Source organism: Rattus rattus, chromosome 10, assembly GCF_011064425.1.
Source record: "Rattus rattus isolate New Zealand chromosome 10, Rrattus_CSIRO_v1, whole genome shotgun sequence".
NCBI lineage: Eukaryota > Metazoa > Chordata > Mammalia > Rodentia > Muridae > Rattus > Rattus rattus.
The window spans coordinates 23,533,980-23,549,044 of NC_046163.1; the positions used below are offsets into that span (position 1 = coordinate 23,533,980).

At 34.6% G+C, this 15,065-nt stretch overlaps 1 protein-coding gene across 1 annotated transcript in view; it reads right to left on the reverse strand.

The window, feature by feature from the left end:
• Positions 1 to 491: 491 nt before the first annotated feature.
• Cdc73 (cell division cycle 73) overlaps positions 492 to 15,065 on the reverse strand; it is a 91,512-nt gene continuing 76,938 nt past the window's right edge. Inside the window, exons 14-17 of the mRNA XM_032914953.1 lie at positions 9,007 to 9,168; positions 7,097 to 7,197; positions 1,665 to 1,806; positions 492 to 867 (exon numbers count right to left, since the gene is read on the reverse strand). Coding sequence (XP_032770844.1) covers positions 831 to 867; positions 1,665 to 1,806; positions 7,097 to 7,197; positions 9,007 to 9,168 — 442 coding nt within the window. The 3' untranslated portion in view covers positions 492 to 830. The remainder of the gene's footprint in view (positions 868 to 1,664; positions 1,807 to 7,096; positions 7,198 to 9,006; positions 9,169 to 15,065) is intronic.

Below are 15,065 nucleotides of genomic sequence, written 5' to 3' on the forward strand. Positions count from 1 at the left end.
CGCTGACACATACTCATTCCCAAATCATACCTCAGCTTCCCAAGTAAAAATCACTACAGTCTATTTCACTTTTATCTTTGTTGGGCTTTTTTTTTTTTTTTTTTTTTTTGAGATTTCTTTTCAAGTGGAAACATATCCCAGATAGAAATATATCACTTTAAGTTTAAAATCATCAAAGTCAACAAAGAGAATGTACATTCATTAAATGTATTCATTTACAAAAGAAATCTTGAAAAGGCTGAAGAGTTCAACTGAAGACTTGTTCTTGATTTTTCATTATTCCTTTTTAAACATGAGTTAGTATAGACATAGTATACACACAAGCTGACTTTCAACTGATTTAATAGTTACTTCCCTTGGATAGGGTTTTGAAGTTCTAGAGTCTAAAATTTAATACCATCATGACAGTATTTTCCAGTAAAAGGAACCATAGAGCAATGAAAAATCAGAAGCAAGATGGCTTGAAGAGCCTAATAACTCCTAAATATACACACATTTATAACCTGTATTTATTTCTAAAGAAACAAATTTTAAGTAATGCTAATTTAACCAATAGAGAAAAAACTTCTATCAAAATATACAATTTCCATTACAGACTAGAAGGCTAATATTAAAAAAATAGTTGTAAGCCAAAAAAGTTTGCTTGTATGGATGGGAGGCATTGCCCCTTTGAAGCACACAGCATCAAACAAGGTCTTATAAAAGACTACTCTGTGTCCTTCTTCATTTACAAGTTCTTGATGAATTCATAAAGCTTGGTTTCAGTCTGTAGATCAAGCTATATCCATGCTTCTTAATCCAAGTTTTCAGAAAAGGAGGAATTAAATGATTCAGAATCTCAAGTGGGATTTATGCTTTACCATGTATCTGGGGAAAAAATACAATAATGGGTTATGATTACAACACAAACTTTAAAATTTTTTAAATATTACATGTAGAAAGGGGTGGCTTTTTTTTTTAAACTTAAAATCAAAAGGGACAAAATACCGTTTTTATTAAACAACTGTAAACTTGACTCTCTAACTTCTGAAAACTAGAAAGCAAAAGAAACTTCGCATTAAGTTCTGCAACCTACCAGCTTACTGGAAGCACATTTGTCTTTACACACTATCAGTTACAGCTCTAAAGTTATCTAATGACTTTCAGAAATCTGATAAAACCCAATATCAAAGAAGCTATAGTTCTCAGGAACAATATAAACAGCAGTTGACTCTATTATGATAATTTGTTGCTCTTTTATTTGTAAATTACCAAACAGTTGTTAGAAAGATCTCAAGAACTCTATACTAGTAATTCAAATAGATGTAAAAGTTAAATTTCTTTCACAAGCTTTGAATCTGCAAAGCTCAAGGGTCACCTGACTTGAGGCTCTCTGAGCAGACAGAAAATAATGTTCAGAAGGTAAGACAGTTCATGAGAGCAGATCACACAATCTTTTCCATCTCAGACTTTACTTTGCCTTCTAACAGGTTCTAAATTTGTTCTATATTTACATATAAAGTTAATAAATCAAAGCACTTGTCAATCATCAGTTATTATGTTGGCATCAGATAATGTTCAAAGCAAGGAATTACAGAATACATCTCATAACTTTAAGATTTTAAATTGATTAAAAAAAACACTACAATAAAGCATGTGTGAGTATATTTTAGAATCATAATTACCTATCCAATGTTTCCCAGAAACGTAAGAAAACTGGTCTATCCAAATGACGTTTATGATAGCTGAGTTCTAATACTGTTACATCCCATTTTTGAACATTTGGATCTAGACGAACTTCATCATACTTGAGATGGAAGGCTTTAACTATGTGGAGAACAGGGGAGAAAACAGCATTCTTATTAAAACTATTGTCAAAATTATGAAGATATTTATCAAAAGAAAATATATATTAACACAAATACTAAAAGAAACAAAACTTCCAATCTTCCTACTACCAACTGAAGCTACACTAGCATTGAAACCAGTGATCTCTGAAATAGCCAAAATGGTCTGTCCTTGTGAAATTACTAGGGGAATGAAACTAACAAGATCTTTGTCATCATGACACAGGTTCAGGTAATCCAGGAAGAAACCTTAATTGAAAACTCCATCGGACTGGCCCAGAGACAAGTCTGTGGGAACATTTTCTTAACGACTGATGTGGGGAAACCCAGTCCAGTGTGCATAGTGCTATCCCTAGGCAGGCAAGAAGCAGCTTTCCTCCATGGTTGCTACCTCTGCTCAGCTCAGTTTCCGCCTCTCAATCATGAAATGCAATCAGAACATTGAAGTCAAATAAACCCTTTCCTCCTCCACTGTCTTTTGGTCATGGTGTTTTGTCATAGCAATAAAAAGCAAACTAATACAATTTGGTTTTTAAAAAAAGATAGAGAAAAAGAAAAATTTGGTGATAAAAATAGCTAAAATCTAGTTAAGTACAGTACTGACATATAAGGTGAAATATTCTGTGGTAAGAGTACAACAGTGACCAACATAAACTCTCCATCCTCACAGAATACATATTCTAGTAGCTACTAAATACGCAATATCCAAACAGTGGAAGTGGGTGTACTGGTCTTTTTGTTTTTCTTGACATAACATCTCATTTATGTAGCCCCAAATCACCCCAAATTCACAGCACTCTTCCTACCTCAGTTTCTCAAATGCCAGGAATACAGGCATGAGACACCATGCCTAGCTCACACACTGGCTTGTGACATTAATAATTAAACAAGGCTCAGTTCTTCAAAGGAAATTAAAATGAACAGATGGAAAGGACAATATTATTTTAAAGCTATTTCCTTAAAAAATTACTGTATGCAAATTTAATTAAAATTCATTAAGAGATTCTGTGTCACATATTGGAAAAACCCAATTTCAAATGTGTCTTGTAAACAATTTTTGAGCATTTTTAAAATTATGAAATTATTACATTAAATATAAATTAACATTTAAAACCCTTGTCAATGTGCTTATTACATTTTTGGTTTCTAATCTGTCTACTGTTTTGCTCTAAATTGCTGCTGAGATGGCTCAGTCAGTTCAGTGCTTGCCCCAAGAGCCCACACATTCAGATAAAAATTCAGGCCTAGTGCTTTGCTCCTCTAGCCCCAAAGCTGGGGGACAGAGAAAGTCAGATCCCTGAAGCTCACTGGCCAGCCAGTCTAACCACAATGATGAACTAAAGGTTGGTTCAATGGCAAACCTTGTCTCAGAAAATGAAGTGGGACTGGCATGAAGGCTCAGAGGTAGTTCCTGCACAGGCCTAACAACTGAGTTTGATCCTCAGAACCCTCGGTGAAAGCAGACAACCTCTTCTCTCCTCTCTAGGAGAAGCTGTGGGACTTCGTGAGGCAAAGACTTTGTGGGACCATAAACACATACCAATTCTTTGTACACATAAAATATACAACGCTCCCAACACACATACACACAATTTAAACAAAACAACCCAAATCACAACAACAAACAACATGAAAGTAAAGAGTAAACTACCTGACACCAAATATCTGGCCTCTACCTATAAGCTCATTTGCATGTACATGTGTATACCCACCTGAACACATACATCTATTTCCAGTAAATACACCGTAATTTACCTAAATCTCTTTAATAATTAAGAATTTTCTGTTATTTACTTTTGACTTACACAAAACAAAATAAGGTTTTCTTTATCAAACAGATTTTTATTATAGGTACCAATACAAAGCAAATATGCCAGCATATTACCATAAAATATATTTGTGACTCAGGAAAGCCAAAGTTTCCTAAGCTTCTTCAAGTAAAAACAAAGGAAGTTGTATAGTGACATAATGAATAAAAAAAAAGCTTCATATGGATCAAAATAACACATCTTTAGGGGAATTTAAAAATTCTGCCAACATTTTCAGCACAGAGCAAAATGTTCTTCCTTTTGAAGAACAGATACAATAACAGCCAGATTATGACGATGAGATAGAGTTCTTTAAAATGTAATAGTAACAGCAAAAATTTGAAGAAACTATCATAAAAATATCTTGAGGAATGGGGCTGCAGAGATGGCAAAGGGGTCAAGAACACTGGCTGTTCATCTACAGGACCTGGCTTTTATTCCCAGTACCAAAATGACGACTCATAAAATCTCTACACTCTACCTCCAGACAATCAATCCATCGGCCTCTTCTGGCTGCCAAGGGCAGAAAGCATACATTGGTTCACATACACAAACATTTGCAAAATACCGATATACATGAAAAAAAAATTAAAACTTTTTAAAATCTTGAGAACACAATGTTTGTCTTAGAATGCAAAAGTCAAGAATTCAATCCCAGCATTCCAAAAAAGGAGGGGGGGGGAGAATTTTATCAAAAAATGTGTGCAACTACTCAGCTACTCAAAATGTAAAATATGTCAAGTAATAAATTAAAATTCACTGTACTTTTGAAACATTTTATTTGAAAACTATATAACTCAATTTATAAATGTCTGCTATCCTGCTGAATTTTGATTGTATCCTAATTATGCAATATTAAGTTACTCTTTACTACAGTCCATGAAAATGTTCCCCAAACTCTCAGGTTTCGCTTATGTTACAAAACTAATTAAATTGCCTACTTTGTGAATTATGATGTGGGAAAGGGTAGAGCTGATAAAACCTGAGAAAAGCACTGTGATACATACTTGAAGCAAACTACAATCACCTCAGAAGAGTCTTAATGAGGGATTGTCTCCACTGTGTTGGCATGTAAGCATGTCTGTGGAAGACTATTATTAAGGTAACTGATGTCAAGAGCCAGTCCAGGAAACACCATTCCCTAGCCAATAGGTCCTAAACTGTCTAAGAGTAGAAAATCTGTAGTGAGCACAAGTAAGCAAGCAAGTTGAGCATGAATGCATTCATTTCTCTCTGCTTTTGACTGTGATATGATATGGCTAGTTAAATGAAGGTTCTGCTATGACCTCCCTACAATGATGAACTGTAACCTGAAATTATAAGCTTTAAAAAAAAAAAAACATATCTCCCTTCTAAGCTGCTTTTTAAAAATTTATTTTATTTCTGCAACAAAAATGACATTAGAAGAAGCACTAGGAGGAGCAAAAGACAATATAGTACTAAGTTTCTGGCTTAGGAAGATCATTGAAAAAACTACACTAGGGATAAAAAGTTTAGGTGAAAGAGTAAGACAATTTTTGGTGTCATTTGTAACAAACTGTCATATGCCAATAGAGTATTACCAAGTATTTATCAGGCAGTAAGTCAGATGATCTCACAATGTTGGGTTAAGAGACAAAATTTTACTGGGGTATGGGGGGGGTGTTGAGATAAAACTGAAAATGTGAGCCTAGAGTGACTTACAGGAAAACCAAGGCTACACAAAGAATCTTACCTTGAAAAACCAAAAATAAAGGGAAAAAAACTGAATGAATAAATAATAAAAAAAAACCTAAAAATCTAAGATTTCCTTAGAAGGGTATTCAGAATTTAAGGAGAAATGAGAATTTAAAATTATGACTAACAGCCACAAAAAAAAACCTACAAAAATCAATCAATCAATCAATCAATCAGACAACCCCCTCAAGATCAAATGAAGCCCAGGACTTGACAACAAGCATTTTAAAAAGTAAGGAATGAGTCATCAGTCTAGACTTCTGATAGGAGGTCAAGACTATCCAGTACTGGGAGATGGGGAAAAACAACTTATTGAAATAGCCACACTAGAGTGGTTTAAGGCTTGAGCACAGGATTCATAAAGATAACTGTTTCAAAGACTAGTTGCAACAGCATGCGCTCAGGTCCATGGTTCGGTTTTGTGACTCCTTTAAATATGGAAGACTATTTCTATACTGCCAGAAAGAAGCCAAGATGAAAGCAGCAATGAAGAGAGAGTAAGGTGTGGAGAAAATCACTGATCACTGCTAAGTTCTCTAGTCTTATCCACCTTGGAAAAACAGTGATTTCAACAATTGAAGTATATGCATTAAGTTTCTAAGAAAATTCAGACTTTATGACTTGAAGTTAACCTAATCATTTTTAAACAATAGTCCACAAGGCAAGTATTATTAAAAAAAATAAAAACAAGTACTTGTATTAACACTTTTTTTTTTTTTTTTTTTGGGTTTTTTTTTTCGGAGCTGGGGACCGAACCCAGGGCCTTGCGCTTCCTAGGCAAGCGCTCTACCACTGAGCTAAATCCCCAACCCCTTAACACTTTTATTAAATTTCTATTCCCTCTATATTTCTACTGTGATATTTCTATAACTGCAAATATCATGTAATAACTAAATTTTATATAGGTTGACTTTTGACTTAAAAAGTCTAGGACATTTATCAGCTAATCCATCTAGGATGGTTACCGAGATTGGCCTTTCCTCTTCATTCAGTTCTCTCAGCTCAAGTGCTTTGTCTTTTGAGAATCCTTAATAGTGCTTATTTCTTGGGAACTTCTAATTTTTATGTCTTTATTAGATAATCTGCCTGGCAACAATGCAATTACCACAGTAGGAGAAGCCCTTTATACATTCATTCACCTGTGTGCTTTCATCATAAAAGAATGCTAGACACACAGAGACTTTCAATGAATACCCTATGAATGAATGATTTTCATATACATTAAATCTCCTATTGAGCAAACATTTGTGTAAATTGATACATACTAGATGTAGTCCACTAGGTGGAAGGAGTATTCCAACTATTATTTAGTTGTTGGGGGGTGGCTATATGATACACTGCTAAGTATTTTAGGTTATATACACCAATAATATTTCAATATGCCTGTACTTTTTATTCCTTTCAGATTATAACCAGATTTATATAATTTAGATTGTATAAATTAATGATTTTCATTGTGATATTACTATAATTGCATATATCTCATAGTAACCAAATTTTATATAAACTGGCTTTTGCTGTGAAAATCATTAACATTGGCAATATGTCACTCATTTTTATATACAATCACAAAGAAAATATTAATCAACAAAGGACTTTAAAAATATAGGTGGTTAAAGGTTAGCACAGAATGTTACTTAATGGCCATACTTTAATACAGTCATATGCAGGGTAACTTACATGTGACTTTTTCTCTTAAAAATAAATTCTGTATTAAATAAGCAAAAAATACATGGAGAATCTTACTTTTCGCAAATATGTCAACTGGTGATCCATCAGGTAGAAGCCATGGCCAACCTTTGAACTGCCAAGCAGGACCTTGTACAAAAACAGCTACAACTCGATCCCTACCAGCACAAAGGAGGAAGTGGGGGAGAGAAGAATACTTCAAACTCAAGCTTTAACCACTGCAAATCCTTAAAAAAAGGCTCTCATAAGTATTCATATGACAGTCTTCTTGGTACGACAAAGATAATTAAGTTGATTTTTTTAGTATGCTTTATGATATAAACCTTAGTGACTCCTAGGCTGCCCACACACTTAAGCACCTCACTCCTACCTAAGTCTTCTGGAAATAGTTGCAAGCACAATAGTTTCAGGCTCTCTTTGTAATCTTTTTTCTTGCCTTAAGTAAACAATGTACTTACAGATTAGAGTAAGGTATCAGTGGATTAAGTGAACAGGATCATTTTAAATGGAAGTTATTGGAAATTTAAATACATATTAAGCATTTACATTCAATTAAAACACTAAATTATAGGAACTCTCTAGCCATTTTATGAAAATCCAAGACATTTTCTTATCTTATGGTTGCTTAGGAAAAAATTTGAGCATAAGAAAATCTCAACTTTTCTAATTTTTCCAAGTTCTAGATAACTACCATTTACCCTAAATGTTAGTTTGGTTTTTAAGGCAACTCTTTTTCAGCTATACAAACTAGTTTTCCTAGAAAGAATAAATCTCTTTTAGCTCCTTATCTTTCATTATTTTACACAATACTTAATTACCTTAAGTAGTTTAAGCATACAAGAATCTGGAATGAAACAATGATGGCTACTTACCATTAGTACCATCTACTAAAGTATTTACTATGTGAGAATGCTGTTTTAAGCACATTACAAATAATTATATTGACACATTTCAATTTCAAAACACTCTGGTGGAGGTAAATACTACTCTAGCCCATTGTCAGATGAGGAGACAGAATACATGAGTATGTTACGAGAACATCCATTAAAGAGAAGGCACAGGAAGAGATGGGAGAAAAGGAAAAGGAGGAGTGAAAATAATGATTAACCTTGGACACTAGTAAGAAAGGTTCCATTTAGTATGGAAATAGGTTACCCTTTTGAAAAGGTATTCAGAATGTTCAAAAATCTTCATACCTCACATTAACAATCACAGTCTCAGACAAGAGTTCTAAACATCTAACAAAGCAATTAACCAGCTGTTCAAGGCGAGTGTGGAATTAATGGCAATAATCAGTCCAGAAAGCTGAAACAAAAGGACTGCTGTGAGTTCAAGCCTAAATCAGAGTGAGGTCAAACACACGTGCGTGCGCGCGCACACGCACGCACGCGCGCACACGCACGCACGCGCGCACGGATGTATCCAAAGTCACTGAAAAAAAAAAAAACAGCAAACTTAAAATTCTTACTCTTTTCGAAGTTTCTGAGTTTTCTGAATTAAACAATAATATTTCCTTCTGTGCGATATATACCTGAACTTTCAAAAACATCTTCAATAATACAATACACTACTAAATAAATTAAATGTGATTTATGCCCTGTAATAATTGTGAGAGTAAGATATTACTAGAATGTCAGCATTACAGATATCCAAAATAGATCTTCACACATGGATTAATAAATTTTCCAAGATAATCTCTTTCTAAAATCCATTATATATAGTCTGATACTTGTTTATATCATTTAAAAAAATGGGCAGAAAACATGACCGACCATGTAAAGGTGCTTGCTACCAAGCCAAGACACATATGGTAGGAGAAAAGCAACGCCTGCAAGTTGTCCTATGATCTCTGCAATCATACCATATCATAACACATACATGCAACATAAACACTCAGAACCATTTAGAAACAAAGCATGAATGCAGAACGGGGTGAGAAATGAGAGCAGAAGGAAGGAGTGTCTCACCAGTCTTGAGGCATAAGCTTCAGAGGCTGGTCTACGACTCTGTAAGGGACTGTGACACTAATTGCTGTGCCCCCAGGTTGCATCTGGTCTTTTCTTCTCTGTATTAGTGTTTCATTTTCTCGTTGACATCCCTGTTTCTTCTTTTCATCTGATGGGACAAATCTTTGAACAAGCAGAGAAAAATACACAATATAATGAACTAGGAAAATATATTTTCAAATAATTTTTGAAATTTTAATATTTTAACTAAAATGTTTGCTTTTATGTGTAAATCTTAATAGTTGGAGAGTATAGATCTTTATTTTGCATACCAAAAAGAATCGAGATTTCATGTGTGCCCCATGTATGTGTATAAACCACTGCCCTTTGTATGTTATAAACAATTAGTAGTCATTAGTGAGCACTCAGAAGTTGTAATACTAACTTGATTTATCAACTGCTATTAGAAGACATAACGACAAACCAAAAATTTGTTTGAAAGGAAGATAATTGTGTGGATGGGTAGGATTGGTCACTGGTGATTCAACTTATCTGAAATTTCGTTGAGACGCCTGAAATGTTTTTACATTTTGTTTCAGAAAAATTAGAAAAATGACATCAAACTTCTATGTGCACTTTCAAGACTTGAGAGTAGAAAAAAATGAGCATATACCAAATACATTCTAAAAAATACCACATACACATAATCATATAGTAGTATTTTTAACTCTATGTAGTTCGAGTTTTCTACTATATCTTCCCAGAAGATAAACCTTAAGAGATATTACCATTCTAGAACCTGATAATGTTTTACAAGCTGTAATGGGTTAGCATGTTAACTGTTACCTTGACTAATTTAGAACTGTATGAAAGTATTCCTTTGGATGTGTCTATAAGAGGAATTCAGAAAGGTTGAACTAAAGAATGGACACCAATGTCCCAAACTCTGAAGCACAAGACTGAATAAATAGGAAAATTAAGCAGAACACCAGCATCTAGTTCTCCCTGTTTCCTGACTTCAGATACACTGTCAGTCTCTGCTGCCATGGCTTTCTACCATGACAGACTATACCCTCTACTGTGAGTCAAAACGAGGCCAAGCTGCCTTTGTATTCTGTCAGAGCACTGCCAAAACTAAGTAAGCATTTACAAATGCTCTGATTTTTAAAATGAAAATAATTCAAACATATGATCTATTTTTCATGGCTTACGCCCTCCAATTACACTAGGAAATACAATCCCTGGGCTCACTGAATATGTACTTCTTTTTTCCCATGTTTCAATATTGTTTATTTATCCATCAATGAACCAGTGGCATAAAATAGAGAAGGCAATGAATGCCAGTAATTTGACAGAGCTTTAAAAAAAAAATGTCAATTTCTCTTTAACTGTATTTGTGGCCCATTTAGGTGAGCACTTATCTATTACTCAATTAGTGTGTGTGTGTGTGTGTGTGTGTGTGTGTGTGTGTGTGTGTGTTTGTGTGTGTATGCACGCACACATTGGGGTGCATTTTCTATTTACAATGATGATGTAATATTTCCAAAAATGCTGCTTTTGCTCAAGTGTGGCCATTGCTCTGAGAAGCTAAAACAGCCTGTAGAGGGAGGGCCATGAAATGGTTCATCAGAAAGCACCTGCTACCAAGCCTGGCCCACACAGTGGAAGGAGCATGTGCTTCTGAAGAGTAGGAAAGGTGAAAGGGGTAAAGGGCAAAAATAGATTATGGATGTCTATAATGGAAATTTTCCATAAAATAATGCTAATTTTGAGGTCATCAAAGGTTTTAGTGCTTAGTGCTAGTAAAGGAACAGAACCATTTAAGCTGACATGATTTCATATCCATTTAACATTTGCTAATCACTTGCTACTGGTACATTATTGATTATTTTTAGTTAATCACACTTATATGGAAAATGCCAAATTTAATAGCAGCATTTTAGATGAATTATTATTTTAAAATGTATTTATATAACGCAATTTATATAACAAATATAAAATTGCATTTATATAATGCTGGAAACAATTCTAAACAAAAAGGAACTGATGAAGGCATCTCGTAAATCTGCATGTGCAAGTGTAACACATTATCTTAAATGTTAGAAAACACACACACACACACACACACACACACACAGCTGAGTCGCTGTACTCTTGAACTCATATTTTAGATGCACAAAACGGAGTTCTTTCCACCAAGATACTTCGCATGCCCAGATCCAAGCAGTTTCCTTACAGGTCCTTACAGAACAAGTTTTACTCTCTACATTTATATATCTTTGGAGTTTCTTTGTGCAAGATTTCCTCTTAGAACTCTAACTTCGGGCTGGAGAGATGGCTCAGCCGTTAAAGGCTAGGCTCACAACCAAAAATATAAGAACTCTAACTTCGGGGAATCCCATGGCCAAAACAACACTTTCTATCCAAGCACTCTAAATAACCGTAGTCCCATCATTCTTCTCTCAAACATGTTGACAGATAACACGTTTTTGAATATTAGCTTCATTTTGTTAGGGGTATTAAAAGTTGGGATGTAAAAGATTAAGCTGAGTTCGAGCTTCTAAGAGAGAAGGATCCTTAGTTTTATATAAAACCAAACAGAATTTATGCCAATTTGAACTATGGGCTTCAGCCAGTACTATAATTGTGTCAAGGAGGTTTCAATTATGCATTAATTGCATGGTGAAGCCTCCAGCTGATTCAGTCAGTAGGGGAGACGTCAACTGCAATGAGTCATTAAACAATGAGGAAAATGTTTGAATTTGGAAGGAAAAAAATGGGCACAATCTAACCTAAAAGTGCAGTACATTTAATTGTATGCTTCTCTCTAGTAAGGCTAATAAGAAAATGAAAGTTAACATTTGTTATCTCTTCAAATTATGAATATTAGCCATATTAAGACGAATATAACATAAAAATTAGTTAGAAGGAATTTTAAAAATAACCAATCCAAAATTACAAAGAGTTTAAAAACAAAAAACAAAATCGCCAAGAGCAAGTACAAAACAGTCTCACACGAACTACCATCTACACCTTAAACAAGGAATTTAAAAGTTAAGATAAATACATGTTACTCTTGGACTCATACACACACACACACACACACACACACACACACACACACACACACACACACACACACACACACACTCTTCTGTCCAATGCTGAATTTAAGGTCATTTCTATTTTCCCTATTTTTTTCCACTATGTTCCATACCACCCCCTTTTTCTTCATTTATACAATAGTTTAAATTGAAACAGTGTATCTAGAATATTAGTTACAGAATATAGCAAAATCAGGTCACTGAGGAATCCAAAATTTAGTTGAAAATCTAGAAATACAAGAACAGATCTAAAGAAAACAGAAGCAGGTGCTATTTTCACAGACTATCAAAGATGGAAAAACTATGTATCTTTGATAGTCTGTATCTTTGATTCCTCAGTGACCTGACCTTGTTATATTCTGTAGTTAATACTATCAAAGATGGAAAAACTATATTTGCATATAGAAGGTGAAAAAGGTGAGGAGCCCCACATGGTCTTGTCCCATGATTTCTCCTGATTGGGTTAAACTAGATTTATTCTATATCATTTCAAGATCACAAGATTGTAGAAAACAATAAATTTCAACTATTTTTCATTTAAAAAACATTAAGAACCACATCTTCACTTATAGCACATAATATATGAGAACATAATATATGTTCTGTAGGCAAGGTGTTCAATGGTTGATAACTAATGGGTTTAATTTGATTCTGATTCTATCAGGATGTCACTCGTGTTTGTATTTTTCACTGTATTAACAATATAGAATAACAACAGGAAATTGAAAATGACTTTTTACATTAATTGCTAGAAGAATTTTATCACTTGCAAGTAATGACTCCTGACAAATTACCATTGCTATCTTGTAAGCTTCCAGAGAAGGTTGGACTTTCGATTTATATGTTGTGTTAGTTGCTTCTTGAATAAACAAACCAATATATACAACAACCTTTCCAAATAAGTTATCACTAAATTTTAACCTCTTAATTTAGACACCAAACAGTATTGGTCAAAAAAAGATTTTTCTATTGTTGATGTACTACAAAATGAAGACTCTATTTATGGCTAAAGTGGAAAATATTTAATGACATATTTTGCATTTTTTTCCTCAAGCACAGTTCAAATAAGAAATATACACATTCTTTAACCAATTAACGTACTAATCACGGTATGTATAAAGCACATTAAATATAAAATATATGCTTACAAACTTCCAGTTCCAACCACACAGTATATCTTACAGGATACAGTCCTCTTACTGTCAGCAGCTAGAAAAGCTAGATCAAATATAAATAAACAAAACAGTGACAACCAATTAAGTGCATGAATGTTGCCAGAAAAAGGCACTTTATCAGTGGGTTAAATTTTACCATTTACACAAAGGAGCACAACCAGAATCTCAGAATAAACAATGGCAGGACTAACTAGGCAAAAAACTGTTTGCACTCAAATGGCAAGGAAATTTAGCTATGTTGGCCTGACTCTGTAGCTGAGGTATAATTTGTCAGCCAAGAGCCGACCCTAACATCACTATGAATTTAAATTTATATTTACCCTAATGAATCAAAAATTCTTAAGTGATTTAATTTAGGTAGTATCAGAATATCTAAAAAGCAAATACAGATTGACACACACACACACACACACACACACACACACACACACAGTCACACACAGTCACACACCCACGCATGCACGCACATACATAACAGAAGAACATGTGTTTAGTCCGGAATCTCTTAAAGCCATGTTCAGGTTCATGAGGTGTTTGTTTTGAAGACTCGTATTTCTGGGTAAGAGAGCAAACTATAACTTTTGCCGCCATGTGACCTCTTACAAATAGTCAATACAAAAAAAGAATATATTCTAGTCCAGCTTAAAAGTGCCTTTAAAAGATGAGCAGTGATCTGAAAGGAAGCTGAGTGGAAGTAGTACCTTAGCAATCCTAACCTAAGGAGAAGTCTGAGCCCTCACAAGCTTCATATCTGGTTATGAGACAGTGATTCCTCTTCAGGACATGCCAGCATTGGGGAGGAACCCCATTTTGCTACTCTGCATCATCAGAGTAGTAGCTAGGCACCAACGAGAGGAACTCTATTATTTAAAACTGAGCAAACATTGTATATAAGCAACACGGACAGGGAACCAGGAGTCAGGGAGCCTAAATATAACATGCTATAAGGCTCAGAGCCAGACCTAGGAAGCAACTGTGATAAGGGAGGAATATGATCTTACAACCTAAAAAGTGGAGAAGAAAAGACTGGGTCCAGGCAGTTAAAGGCCTAACTGCCCTTGGAGGCTGGAAACCAACCTTATCAACTAAGAATGATCCTATGCCCCAGACCCTGAGAGCAGCAGGCAGATCAACCTCTGGTATTACCTACCTATCTACCCTTCACTGCTACATAGCGCCCAGGATCTCAGAAGTACACCCCTCCCCCAAATGAGCTAATATTTAAGAATTATAGAATGAGGACTCAGAATCTGCCTATACAGAGCTCAGTACTGTGGTTGCTTCCCACTATTCCAACCCATTTAGGAGGCCTCCTCCATATAGAGTACTAGCAAACCCTGAGAGTACGCTTTGAGGACTTTCAAACAACTGGCCCAGCACACAGATCATAAAGCTAAGTTAAGTGTGGCTAGAAGAGGACTCTGTTACACAAAGAAGGTAAGCCACTCAAGTAAAGACAGATTTAGCAGACATTGCAACAATACAGGTTTTACAACAGCATAAACCACAGGAAAGTGGTTTTTCTGTATTTTAATTTAATTTAATACGTTTAAAACTCTTGACATTTTTCAGTATTCCCCTTCCTACATTTATCTAATTTTGATTGTACATTCTCATTTGGAGAAATGAGAAATCTTTTGGGTGTTGTTTTTAATTTTTAAATAATCTGTTTTTAAAGAAAAATTTAAAGATTTGTGTGCATATGTTTGCCAACACATATGTATGTGCACCGCATATGTGGTGGTTTAATAATTAACCATACTTGGTGTAGTAGCTATTCCTGGTTGCCAACTTGACTATA